Source organism: Motacilla alba, chromosome 1A (assembly GCF_015832195.1).
Source record: "Motacilla alba alba isolate MOTALB_02 chromosome 1A, Motacilla_alba_V1.0_pri, whole genome shotgun sequence".
Taxonomy (NCBI): Eukaryota; Metazoa; Chordata; class Aves; order Passeriformes; family Motacillidae; genus Motacilla; species Motacilla alba.
The window spans coordinates 13,668,215-13,682,868 of NC_052031.1; the positions used below are offsets into that span (position 1 = coordinate 13,668,215).

The 14,654-nt window shown below is 37.0% G+C and overlaps 1 protein-coding gene across 3 annotated transcripts in view; it reads right to left on the minus strand.

The window, feature by feature from the left end:
• ATXN7L1 (ataxin 7 like 1) overlaps positions 1-14,654 on the minus strand; it is a 111,139-nt gene that overhangs the window by 74,699 nt on the left and 21,786 nt on the right. For 2 of the 3 annotated variants that reach the window (XM_038153008.1, XM_038153009.1), the window contains exon 3: positions 524-628. The exons of the other annotated variant lie outside the window; for it this stretch is intronic. In XM_038153008.1, the coding sequence (XP_038008936.1) occupies positions 524-628 (105 nt within the window). The remainder of the gene's footprint in view (positions 1-523; positions 629-14,654) is intronic. 3 annotated transcript variants of the gene reach the window in all.

Consider the following 14,654-nt stretch of genomic DNA (forward strand, 5'->3'; position numbering starts at 1 on the left):
TGCACGTGCTTCTCAAGACTCTCTAGAAAAATGTTTATTTAAGAAATGCGTTTCAAAATGCCAATTTTGTAAAAAATTTAAACCTTAGGATAAATATAAAAATATACCCTATATATAGATATGCATGAATCCCATCAGAAAACAATCCATAACATCCAACTTCTAGTTAATGTAGATCAGTATCATAGACCTCAACCTGCAGCTTTGATAAAAGACAATCCAACAGCAGGTCATAATAGTTTTAGCCTAGCTAGTCTCCAACTAACAGGATTTATTTGTTGTAACACGTTAATTTAGTGTAACAAGTTCAACTTGAAAAGCTCAGATTCCAGAACAACTATTTTAACTTCCTCTACAGGAAATATGCTTATTTGAAGGCATTGCTGGTATTTTCTGTGGAGAGAACACGAGAGAACCAGAAAAGTCTATTTGCAATGCCTGTGTTAGGATTGTATGCAATGATTCTTACGAGAGCCATACGCCAGTTTGGCACTGTAATTCAGGAAAGAAAACATTCACTTACCGCAGTGTGACTGGAAAACCTGTGGCTTGACTACCTGATTGCAGATATTGCACACTACAAGATAGAAATCATCATGAGCTGGATAATGGCCAAATAAGTGCATATCTGTGGGAAAGTTAAAAATATATACAAGAATTAGAAGTTATGCTTTAAATATCTATTAAGAAAAAAAAAAGTTGAAAATACTGTAGGGCCATTACTGTTATACTAATTTACACAAAGCAAATGTATACAGTGCTCCATAAGAGCTTCTTACTATGTTAAAGAGATTTTTTTTCCCTCTTTTGGGTTTCAAGGTCCTGTACTAATGCTGCAGTCTCATCCCTCAGTCTGAGACAGAACACAGACTGCAACACCTTTTCTTAACACTTACTGCCAAGAAGTGGAATAAGCATTTCTGTACTGGTCAAATGTTGAAACAGTAAAGGAGTATTTTTTTTAAAAATCTCTGCCTGTTATAGAAAACATGTTGCATAGGTTATATTCTATGTTACAATATTCTAAGCTTGACTTTGAGTTGCTAGAGAAAAGCTCCTGCTTAAAAGCTAGTTAAAATAACCAAGGTCAAGGATCCTACAGTTCAAATACAGCCAGGAATGCCACGCCATATGAAATTTCTGATTCTGTGCAAATGCCCTTCCCTAGTTCTGACACCCTGCTGTTTGTCCCCAACAAACACTGTGGGAAGAGACAAAGTTGGTTAATAAGGTATTTCTTGGTGATGGTATGAGGAATTTAATGAAATCCAAAGACAGGTACAGTCAGATGATGACAGGCACTTGTCCCTCTCAGATGAAACACATAATGCAATACATGCATTCTTAAGCCATTACAAACAGAGTAAAATGGGCTTAAATTACTAACTGAAGTCCTCAGAACTCTAACATTACATGTGAGGTAACCTGTTCTACTCTTCATTGCTATAACTTAAGAACAAGCACACACACTCACCCACCACAGCTCAGCTTGGAGGACAGAAACTCCAGTCACTTTTACGCATTTCAGTGGGATCAGGTCACCATACCCAGTGTTGCTAATGAATGTGCTGCTGCACTAGTAACCCCATGCCAAGCAGTGGCCCCACAGATCACACTACCTCTCAGATTATAAAAATAAAATGTTGCAAATTTCAGTGTTACTCAGAAGCGTCTGAAATCTATTACAGAACTTACAAACGTAGACTGAAATGTTAATCTGGTGGTTTTTAAACAGGAGGAAAATCAAGAGAACAAACATGTAAAACAGCAGCTGTGATTGATAAAACATCAACAACTAAATCCTACTTCTCCAGTAAGTCACGTACTTCTAAAAAATAGTGATTTCTTTCAAAAACTGACTCAAGCAAGTACCTTAGTTCACTAGTTCTTTACTAAAGCAATTATTTTGGCCCTAGAACTACTTTCAAAAGTAATTCTGCCCTGGCCTCTGGCATTGCTTAGGATGGCAGTGCTTGGCACGAGGAAGTGCAAAATGTCTTCAGCTCCCAAAAAGCCCAGAGGAACAGGGTATCACACTCATGGTAACACAGGCACTACCACAGGTAGATCCAAAGAGGCTCATTCAAGAATTCTTGGGCACAAACCAGCCCCACCAACCTGCAGGTATTTCATAGTATGATATGATGTACATTGTTCCTTTATCTACTGAAAACAAAAACTCTTTCTTTCTGTTACTGCTTGTACCAGGCTATGAAATCCAGTTGAAAGGTTACCCAGACATGACACCTTTTCAGCCTAAATTAAAAGAATGCTGGTGGTGAGGTATTCTGGTACTTGTGGTGAAGCCAGGAGTGCAAAGTTAGGTTCAATCAAATCTTCCTTACTGGTAAAACAGATAAACAGACCCCTAAGCAGGCACTAAAACAGGCCTTTTTATTTTATTTATTGTTTTAATATGATAATTCAGTGACCTTAAAAATTATTTTACAGTGGCAGTTCTTAGCTGGATAGTTTTGATCACAATCTACAGATTTCCAATAACAGCACTGTAAACTCCACAGAAAGGAGTACTTCTTCTGGGTATGATTTGACACAAAGTCTCAGCTCAAAAACATGCATTTAATTACAGTTATGAAATATCTTTTTAATAGTTAAAACATCTCAAAGTATTTTTTTCTGCTGTTTGAAAGGTATGGTGACAATCTTCTTATGAAAACACAGAGACTTTGCCCTTCACAAACAGAAAAGTTACAACTGTTTTCCACTTTAAATTCCTTAAGTTCATTTAACCTTCACAGGTCTGTATCCTAACCTTTAAAACAAGTCCATCTCTGAGGTGTCTAAAGCATGGCTGGGTCTGAGTCTGAGTTTTTATGATTTCTGGCTTCAGGGAGTAACTTATAAAAAACACAAGGTATTAATACTGGCAAAAACCATTTAAGGACATAGGTGGGAAAAGGAATCAGGTTAGTTCAGAGGATCACAAAACCATCTATCTTTTCATCAGGCACTGCCAAGGAGCCAGAGCAATGAAGGAAAAGTCCTGTGAGCTTGCTCCACTACCCTGGCAAACACCACTGCAGCTGGCAGGTAAATAGCACTGTTTGAGAGGGGTTTTTTTCATAGTCCATACGGGTTGATATACAAAGCAACTGCACAGACATGTAGGAGAACACACCAAAATGCTGCTGTGAGATGCACAGATGCAGAGTAAGTGACATCATGAAGCAGCATTTTGGAAGTTTTTTTCATTTTGCAGGTGCCTAGAAGTAGTTCATTGTAAATGTGAGTCTCCTGTATGAAGTTGTCAGCTCCCTCTCAAAAATCCACTTAAAATAATCCAAGAATCTCGAGGTCACAAGACTGCAAGTTGAAAATAAGAATCACAGCACACATATATACTGTTCTTATTGAATCAGAATAGATAAAAAAATCTTAAATTAAACACCATCTTTCAGGCTTTTAAGATTCCTTAAAACTCTCACTATGCAGGAGTTTTTAAGAAAAGAAAATTCTTTAAGTCCAAACAGGTTCAACTACCTCTCTTAGTTTATTCATGTTAACCAGATTGGCACAAATCTGTTTTCATGATTAAATTCATGATTTGTAATGATATAAATTACTTTTCCATTGAAATTGCACAACATATTAATACTGTCTCACTACAAAGTCCAACTGGGGATACACTTTATTAGATGCAATAATACTACAAATGCAATCCAGATCAGAGAATTTCCAATGAATAAAGCAAGGAAAATTTGAAATTTAAAATAAAGTAGAAAAGATTAACAGCAATATACCTTTTATAGGTATATAGCTGTATATATACAGCTATATATACAGCTATACAGGTTTTTCTGTTTTTAATGAGAACAGTTCAGTGCTACCATGTCCTACTCAAATAGCCAAGACTGAAAGATTATTTCAGACACTGGTATCATTCTTAGATCAGATTGCAGCCATTTGACTATTCAGACCTTCTGTGTGGAACAAAAAAAGACAATGGCCTCTCCACACAAAAAACTGTCTCCTAAAGGCAATAATCACATCTCCCTGCCTGCTTAGTCAGAAAAAATCGTGATAAGCTTTTCAGAAAAGATAACTATTGGGGAAGAAAACATGCCTCTAAAGTCAGCTCAGGAAAGACTTTTTCATGGAAAGAGGCAAGGCCACTGAGAAAGACAGGCAATAACTATTGAATAAGGTGAGAGACTATCAAATGCTACTGAAATAATTATCAAGGTATGAAAGGAAGGACAGAAAAGCAATTGTACAGAGTATTTATTTTCTACCAAACACTGCCTAGCCCCTAAAAATGAAAAAAGTGACCATAGCATGCATTACTCATCACACACTGGCCCAGCCCTCCCACAAGGTAAAAGCACTCCACGGCCCTCATCAGTGGCCTCATTTTACTGGAAGATACTTCCAGCAGATTCAAAGTAGACTCTTGATGGCAAAAAGAAGTGGTAACTTATTTTTCAGTACCCATACACTTTCCTAAAGGCCATCCACACATACCTCACTCCTTGCAGTGCTGAATCATCATCCCCTCAAAATGAACCACAACTGACACAGCCGTGCCCCTTGATACTACACAGTGACAAAAGCCTGCTTGAAAACAAGCTACTGAACCAACAGAATGCAAAAGCAGCCCATATCACAGGAAAGATATTCCATATAGGTGGAAATCTGAAACAGTGAATGTTGCCTGTTCAAAATTACTTTCATAGATTAAAATCTTAAATTATTATTTTGTGTATACTTTGCTATGGCTCTTGAAAAATGAATACAACTTTCGCCTGTAGGTGTTCTATTACTAACATTTGCAAATAAAAAGAGAGCTGTAGCCATATGATATAGTTTTGTAAGACATCAATTTAGTGAAATGTGCATTAAGAACACAAATATAAAAATAAAAAATAGAAAATGTTGCTTCTGCAAATTGTGGCACAAACACAAAAATGCAGATGTCACATACGACTTTCTATCTTCTCCAATAACACATAGAAAGGAATTATTTTTAGTAACAATCGAAGGCAGATGACTTTCATGAAGTTCCTTCTCTATTATTATATAATTCATAATCATTTACATCCCACTGTATAATAAAACACAAGCTAGAAATAATCTAAAACATTCTTCCACTGCAGAATTAAGGTTGTCAAACAGTAAGACCTCACAGTATTGCGTGGGATATCAAGTTTTAATGATGATCTTTTGCTATAAATTATACACACTTTAAACGTTCACTTAGATATCTGTTGCTCCACTAAATATACCCACAAAGCCTGCTTTGAAAAATATAAGTGATGTTCATGTGCCAAGAGAGAAAAGGGGAGCAAGGAGGGGAAGAGAAAGACTATTCAAGATGCACTGCACCCTGATTTAAAATTAAAAAAGAAAAGCTAAAAAAAAAGCAACGGCAAAAATGGCAATGGACAAAACCAAATATATGTGATTCTTCCAGCTCCTGGAGATACACATTTTTAAACTGTACATCTAGAATTGAGCTCAATATTTCCCTCTTGTTCCACAGAAGCGACAAATCTGTACATCATTCCAGAACTGGAGTAAAGTACAAAATCTTTCAGTGCAGTAGATTACTTCTACATTTGAGATTACTTAAAACACTAAGTAATTTGAATGGTGAATTGAAACTTGAAACTGAAACAATAAAAAGACAATCTTCAGGGCATTATTCAGACAGCAGTTAAACACACTTGCATAGACAGGTTGGTCTTATCATAGAAATAAATGTCACACTCTTTCCATTTAACATGAGCTTATTCTCCCCCGAGTGCAGTTTTCCTTTCTTACACAAAAACCAGTAAGTCACTTCAGTAATTAGTTCACCAGAATAAATTGCATTTTACCCCTGAAAATGTCAGTCACAGTTGCAAATTAATCACAGAATGATTTAAGCTGAAAGAGATCGCTGGATGTCATTTACTCCAAGATCCTGCTGAAACTGTGGCTAACTTCAGGGTCAGAGCCACAAAATAATGCTCAAGATCATTTTCTGATGGAAAAATGCAGCTCATGTTTAAAGTAATCATGAAGTTGAGGACAAAATAAAATTAAAATATACATGACAGAACTAACACAGGACCAAACACAACAGTCATAAGTCCTGACTGATGCCCTTCAGGTGCTAATACAAGGAACTTAGGATTCTACATGCTAAAAAGTCAAGCAAGAAAGAAAATCAATGAGAAGAAAACAGAAATACTGGCCTTCTCAGGAGCAGCAACAATAAATGAAACATGATCATCATAAAGGAAAAAAAAAAAAAGTAGGCAAAAAGCAGCAAATAGACTTAAGTGTCAGTGTGGTAAAGAGTCAAAGTCCTGACACCTTAAAACCAGTCCAGTATGGTTGAATGGTATGCTGCCTCCCAGGTTAGAGCAATCATGAGGACAGTGGCAATCCTAAAGAATGCTGGGAATAGTTCATTAATTATAGTGTAACCAATAAACACCAGCCCCAATGACGCAGAAAGACTTTGTACTCCACTGCCTTATCTAGGCGTTATGAAATGGTACTGAAGATGGAAATGGCGCCTTCTATCCCCAAAGACCCATAATAAAGGAAAAAACAAAAGTTCGTAATTGGGTACCAGTGATCTAAACAAATATTGTGGATTAACCATATCTGCATATCTTTTGTAACAACTTTTGTTTGGAAGGGATTATACAGCACACTATGCAACACTGACATTACTGTTTTGCATAAGACACTACATACCAATAAAGAGAAGAATGAAATAAGCACAGGAAAATGTGACAATGTTGTTCTTCCATAATTCTGAAGGCTTTTATGTCATTTATGTAGGCTATTTACCATGCCAGTCTAAGGTAATTTGGCAATAGAGGACCAGAATTGCCTGGGCTACCAGATTAACATATCACAAGACTGTTGGAAAACACAAAACTCACATGTCAAAAAGTGTGCTGCATGCCTGCGACACCATTTATCTGTTTTTCATGTCAGTTTAGCAGGGTGAGGACAATAAAACCAGGGTTTGTAATCGAAATGGACATCACTCAATCACACAGTATCTAGTTTTCAGTAAGGTAAGTGTAATTGTAACATAAGAACACGAGGCAATTGTAACAACTCCAGTAACAGTTACAAAATTGTTAACTGTACCTACATTTTTCCTTAATTATTAGATCGTTCTTCAGGGAAATTATCTAAAGGAGCTTCTTTCTCAGGAACCTGGATTTTGAATTGCCTTCTATTTTACATACAACAACATATTTCAGGAACTATAGCAACTGCTTATGAAGTTTGTATTACAAAACAGCGCAGTCCATACCCAGAAGAAAATACTGCTATCTTGTAAAATAGATACCAGTTAAACATATTCAGATCCAAAGACATAAACAAATGAAAAAAACCCCAAACAAAAACCCCAAAACAAAATCAAATTTTCCCCAAATCGGTTACCAAACATCCCTCAAAAATCTAGGTGAGCAAAATACATGGAAGAAATAGGCTTTAAATGTGTTCAAAAGCAAGCTAGAAGAATAATGCAAATGTAAACAGTATTTTCAAACAACAGGTTAACCTTTAGATCTGGCTTTTGGGATTTAAGGAGAAGTGTGCCACCAAATATCTCTATTTCCCCAACCAGATACATTTAGTCTAATTAAAGATAGCACCTCCAGCTACAAATTTCATCTTGCTTATGTCTGGAAATCTTCAGGAGAGCAATAGTATTATCAAATGACAGCAAAAATTAAATTACTGAGGGCAAGGAAAAAAAGACACATTATTTATAAGGATCCAGACCATGTACTCCATATCCAGAAGAAGAAGTGGCATTTCATCTATGTAACATATAGCATAACTGTCCCCAGACTCCTGAGTATGGAAAGCATGGCAAAGAGCTGATCAGAGACTTTCTAACCCTGCAGATACAGTGGATTTGTCTTAGATCTCACATCTATCACTATCAAAAACCTCAGAGAGTGAGCATGGCTACACACAGGTGTGTATATAAGGGATAGGGAAATGTGCAGGAAAATCATCAATCTCCACATTAGAATTCTGATTTCTTAACATCCCACGGGCAGACACAAGGGGAGGAACAGCTGGAAATCATCTTCATTTCTCTCATAATTCAAAGTGAACCTCATGCACCTTAACTAGGCAGTCTCCACAAACCACCACAGAGCAACAGAACAATTCTTTCTTTCTCAAATATGTATCAAGAGAAGTCTCACTGCAAATGAGACTTGTCAGCACAAGTAGTACCCTTCATGGATGATGGCACTAAATTTCAGCTCAGATTGATGGATAACTCTCTGGAATCAGACATTTGACCTTCAGCAACAGTTAGAGGGTTGCACCACATCCATACTTTCCGCAGCAGGTGGACTCTGACAACTTCTACCTTGGGAAAACACACTTTGTCACAGGAAGAGATGTCATCTGCAACTTAACTACAGTAACTCACAGAAATACAGTGTTTTGATTTTTCTGCATAAAGATGATTAAGCTTTCTGATACATAGCCAAATAAACTAAACAGGTTTGGAAACACCATGAACATACTGGTCCTGCAGAAGCAGTAAGATGAAGCTCTGGAGATACCAAATGCTGGTTGACAAAGAATCAAAATAATTTAACAACTCCTCTGTAAACTTCACAACAGTACCTTTGTAATACACATCATATTTTAGAGTGAGTCAGAGTGAGTACTAAAGTGGTTTTTCCTTATTTTTCCCCATTTCCCTCATAGCTTCAATGATCTTATATTAAGTGAACAAATATTAGTGAACTAAAAAATAAAGTTTAAAAGAAAAATAACTTCTTTGACATTTACTGACCTTTTTTTTTTAAGGAAATATTGAATATGTCATATTAGGGACTAGTAATAGTCATATTAAGGATTACTGAATTTGGAGCAAAAAAATGTTTTAAATACAATTGGGTTGCAATACTTTTACTAATTCAAACATTTGGAGTGCTAGTAATGAAATACTACAAGGATAGCAGGTTTTCTTCTTTCATTTTCTTCAACGCACACTAAGAAGAAGTTATCTATGCAGTAAAACAGTCCTACAGAGAAAAATCCCATGGCCACAAAAACTCCTTCATTCCTATTTCTTCTGTGCAGGCTGCCATGAAGCAGTCTTTAATCCTCCAACTGGTGTTTCCTTCATCAACACTCAGCAAGACACAACTGGCACTTACACTCTTGCCTGCAAAGCTGTATTATCTTCTGCAGAAGAGTGACTCTGGTTTAAGGCAGTACAACTGGACTGAAGGAGAGAGCTGGCTTAATTCCTGGCTCCCAAACAACATTTTTGCATGACCCTGATTAGATTTTTCTGTGCCTCAGTATCCCATCTGTAAAATCAGGATAATATGCTCTTTGTCTGCCCTGCCTGTTTAGATTGCAGCCTTTCAGTATTCTCTTACTATTTGTCCATACACTGGGACCACAATGGGGCCCTTCATTTTGGCTGGGACCTCACTATGACAATAGAACAAGCAACTAATAAAATAACTTTCAGTGTGTTTTACAAGCACTGTGTGACAATCTTGACAGAAATTCTGGTTTTTTGATTAAGGACTTAAGTTATTAAGGATTAAAGAAAGTCTTACAAAAATGAATTTTTCACACCTTTCTAGCCCATCTCTTTAGTAACATTATTATTATTATTATTATTGAAAATTAAACAGCATTATCAGAAAAATATCTCTCAGAAAATGACCAATTTTTATTGTAGGGAAAACTATGTGTAAATGAACAAATAAACATTGAGAGAAATAAAATCTTCAATCTCACCTATGTAATTTTACAAAATGCTAAGTATTTAATTGATCTTCACTTCTCCCTACAATAAGAGCCAAGGCCAAGAACATCTTTTAATTTAACTCTCTTCTCACCCAAGATAGAAAGAGTCTGCTCATTGTTAATCAACAGTTGGATATTAAATGGAAATGTACTGTCTAAACGTACTGTCTAAAAGGACACAAATAATTCTTATGCCAACTCTCTGAGCTTTTTCTGTATTGCCTCCTACACCTCTAACAGCACCTCTTTTCAGGAATGCCTCTCATGTAACGCAACTCTCTGAAGAAAGTTACTTTCAGATAGACTTTCAATAACATCATCTTCTTCCATCACACAGTTTCAAAGGAAATAGATTTAGTTCTCTTTCTTGTAGGTATACATATCAAGCTACTGCTTAAAGTGTTCAGCTATAGGGTTTTTTCAGTTAGAGGACTTTATGCCAAGGAAAAATACGTAAGAAAAAATATTAATGAATAACAAGAGGTGGAAAGATGAATGAGAAACTTCCTAACCAAAGCTCAAACATACAAAATATCTACCCCAAGGCCACTTAGAGAAAACCGTAAAAAAAATCCTACAAATTGAAGAACAGCCTATAGTTCCATTATCACACAACTCCAGAAAACAGCTCTCATTCTAAGAATTCTGGTCTCAAGGGAATAATTATCTCCGCAAGTGCAATCAGTCAAATCAGACTTGCACTGTCTGAAAAAGCATATACACATCAGCTCTCACACCGAGGTTTACACAGTACACTTTCACGCACACCACAAACATTTCCCAGGATAGGAATATGCTCCTGCTGGTTCAACATGTTGCCTACAGACAAACAAGTCAGGCAATGCAGCACTGTGTGCTGGCACAGCAGTCTCATCCTTGCTGCAGGAGGTAAAAGCACAGTTTTGCTGGACTAAGTGAGTCCACGACGAGAGCCTGCTGCACACCTCAGGGAGTGTTCTTACCTCTTACAGACACAACCCTTAAAGAACATGGTCATGAAGGGCTCAGGTCAATACAAGTCTGTATGCCACTAAAGTGTCCCAGTGTCCATCAAATCTTCAGTATGAACATATCAAAGAATATATATATATATATACACACACACACACTGCATGCAGAGGTATTCCATTCCCTCTACCTCCCTCCTTCCTCCAGGAGTGGTAACACTTTCTCAAAGGTACAGGATCAACCACCAATTTAAAGCCACAAAATAAAGTTTTGCAGTTAAAGTGTCCACCCTGTAAAGGAGCAAACTCCACTACTCCACTAGTAAGACAAGCTCATGAAATTTGCTGCCATTAAATGAGGGTAAATAAAAGGTTTTTGTTCCTATATCAAGCACAAAAAGGCCTTAAGAAAATCGTGGAAATTTTATCAACTAAAGAATGAGCAGAAGAAACTCTAAGGGTTTTCCCTCTGAAATATCAAGATATTTCAGTTCTGAAGACTTTCAAAAAATTTACAGGCCAAGTCTAAAATAACCTGCCAATCTAGTAGTACTGAAGAAGCAAAAGAAAGAAATGAAAAGCAATGGAAGACACACTTACTACTTATATCTGTCATCAACTTGTTATAGTGCACAGTACCTACTCCTGAGACAAATCATTGGTTTAATATTGTCACTCAAAGGCATACATGCTAATATAATAAAACCTATTAGTGGGGGCTCTTTTCTTTTAATGAAAGAAAGAAGCAGTTTATTAGCTCAATCACATTATTGTTGTGTTTCAATTTCTGCTACACTGAATACTGCACAAGTCATATTCTCATCTGCACATATGTAATACTCTATCTAACAACAAAAAAAGCCACAATTTTGTTTTTGTGTTCTCAAACAGAGACTTGGGAAAGCTTCAGATGTCTCTGAAGCTGTTTTGCTTGTTTCCTAGACAGGAGAAAAAGGTGGCTTTTGTGAAATAAACTACTCAAAATGTGGAAAGGTAACAGTTTTTCTTAATTTTAATCTTAAATACATGGCTACTACAAGGATCTTTCCAACTCACTGCTCTTCACAGCAGTAGATCACCTTCCACTGCGTGGCAGCAGCAATGACTTACTAGTTTGTACTTGATTGGTACTTCAAGGGAAAAAGTACCACTAAGAAGCATTTCTTCTTCAAATACCACAAAGCAGCATGTCTAAGATTTCAGAAGCCTTTCTCTTTCAAGGAAGATCACTGATGATCAAGTATCAGCAGGCTGAGTTGAGATGTGCTACACTGAGGTAAAAATAAAAATGTTTCAGATCCGTTTGACCAGGAAGGTAGCGAGCCTCCTTCTCAGGGCAATCCCCGAGTCACCACTCCTTGCAGCAGGTACGCTGCAGCTTCACTGCTGCTGACACCTGACTGAAATTAGGATATGAAAGGCTCAGATGTTTTTACTGGGCTGCGAAGAACATCCTAAGAACACACACAAAGAAAACTTCACCAAGATTAAAGCAAGCTGCTGAAAATGGCTCTGCTCAGTGACCGTCTCAGATTCCTGGCACAAACGTGTAAGAGGCCGGCAACAACCTCTGCTGACAGGACCTGGTCCCACAGCGATGCTTTCACCTCCACCCAGCTTCCTGCAGCAATCTCACCCACCTAACAGCTCACTGACATGAGCAGACAACTTAACACTTCTTATGATGCAGTCTGAGGACTGTCAACTTTGCTTAGAAGCAATCTCCCTTCCAGCATTATACTTTTCTCAGGATTTGGATGTAGAAAAGCAATTGTTCATTTATTTCTGAGGATTGGGGTGCATGGAAGCAGTTGCTAATTTATTTCATCCAGTATTGAGAGTGTTACGCTAGCCCTTCAACAACTAAAAAAATATCAACCAACCAGTTCTGTTTAAAGCTCGATTCTTCATGTGTTTAGAATCCACATTTTTTTCTTCAAGTCTGCTGTGCCCCCTAGCACTCCATGATTTATCTAATTGTAGGGTCATCGGAACAAGAGGTTTCCTAGATAAAGTTCAAGACACAGCTTTTCAGAGACACTCCGTTCTCTGGCACGTGTCTGGCTTCAGCAGTGCCTTGAATTGACAGAAAAAAAAGGAGATAGAGGAGCAAAAATACACTGCCTTGTCTCATGGATTTCAAGTACACTCCAGCATCATAAGGCAATAAAAATTCATCAAGATGTATGGACAGAGAACACTTTTGAGGCTTTTTCACCAATCCCTTTTAACAAAAATATCTTCTACATTACCATAAGGAACAAACCTTACCCCATTTACTTTAACAGTAAAGGTCCTTGGAGGGCTGTTATTCATTACTGCATAATCAAACTGACAGGACAGTGGACAAAGGAGGAGTCAAACCATGCATTCCTTCATCATCTATGGGGAAAGCTTTTAGACAAATTTCTTGAATTCTTAGTGTCTTTCCCTGTACATCAAGAGGAATTAGGTACATTTGTAACTTATAATTAAGCACTTCCAAATTTATGAACGAAGAGCATCACACAAGAAAAGAAGTATATCCATTATTATGCACATTTGAATAAATGCTAACAACTCATCTGCAACTTTATGTGATAATTACAATGGCATAAGTGACAGCTAATTCCTATCACAGCATTTCATCTGGAAAAACACCACTGGTATTACTACTTTTCCAAAAGACTGAATTCAACAAAATCCAGCTTCTGAAAAAAACACAACTCAACAGAAAGTAGCCTGAATATGGTACAGCAGCCATGTGAGTGAACATCTGTCCACTAAAAATTATTTGCATTTTCTCCAAGTTGCAGACCAGAAGCAAACTCTGGAGCTGCTTGCATGAGCTGAAACTGCTTCAGTGTGAAGAGGTGCATACACATTTTGAGGGGTGCAACACATCTCAGCACAGTACTGCACTGCACCAGAGCTGTAGAGGGTACCAGCCTCAGGAATCTTGCCAGCAGGTTGGTGAGAGATTAGTGTGGTGCAGGATTTAATGAAAGGTAATGAAGGATAATATAACACCAGACAGAATCATCATTCTAATCAAAAGAAATTCTTTGTTAAGGAGTCTAAATACCTGAGTATAGAAAAAAAACTAACACTAACACCAACTAGCACTAACACCCCAGTCAGCACAGCACATAGAATGACCTTATCTGTAAAGTGCATTTTTGGAGCATCATTCACAAAACCTCCATGTTAGTGATGTGCACTTCAACAATCCTGTCTTGGATAGACAAGTGAGCTTTGCTGAACTGTGTATCTGAATGGCAGATACTGCTTCTTAATGTCAACTCCCTGTTAATGAAGCTTCTGTGAATGATCTATCCAACTACTCTGCAATTACATACCATCCAAGATGATCATAAATATCTTTTCATCATAGAAAGCCTCTGCCTAAGGAGAACTCTTAAGTCCCAATTACACTGTCTTCCAGGGTGTTAAAATACAAAGCACCTTCAAAGCTTCTTAAATTAGTTTCATATCACATTTGTTATTTTATGTCTCCATGTTCAAGTGCAGTACATTATTTGATATCTAAAATGTGGTCATTTGACTCTGTTTAAAACTTGTCTCTCAATTGCAAGCATTGAAGAGTAAAGAATCCTTGTAGTTTATAAAACTGGACTCTTTTTATTTTGATTTTAACATGTTTCTGCAATGCAAAAAGACTGCAAGAACTGTGAGAAAGGAGAAGCACATCCTCTGAGTAAGTTACTAGGATACATAGTTACTGCATAGTTACACGATGATACAATAGAATTAAGGCAGTTTGGACATCTTACCTATAATTTCTTTACTGATTTAGTATCTGAAAAATTATTTTATAGCTTTATTAGTCTAACTATATTTGCAATACTTGAACTTGCAACAGTATTTTGCAAACTACTAAAAATCTTATAATATTACCTTTTTCCAACATGGTTTCATGTTAGTGAAAAAGACAGG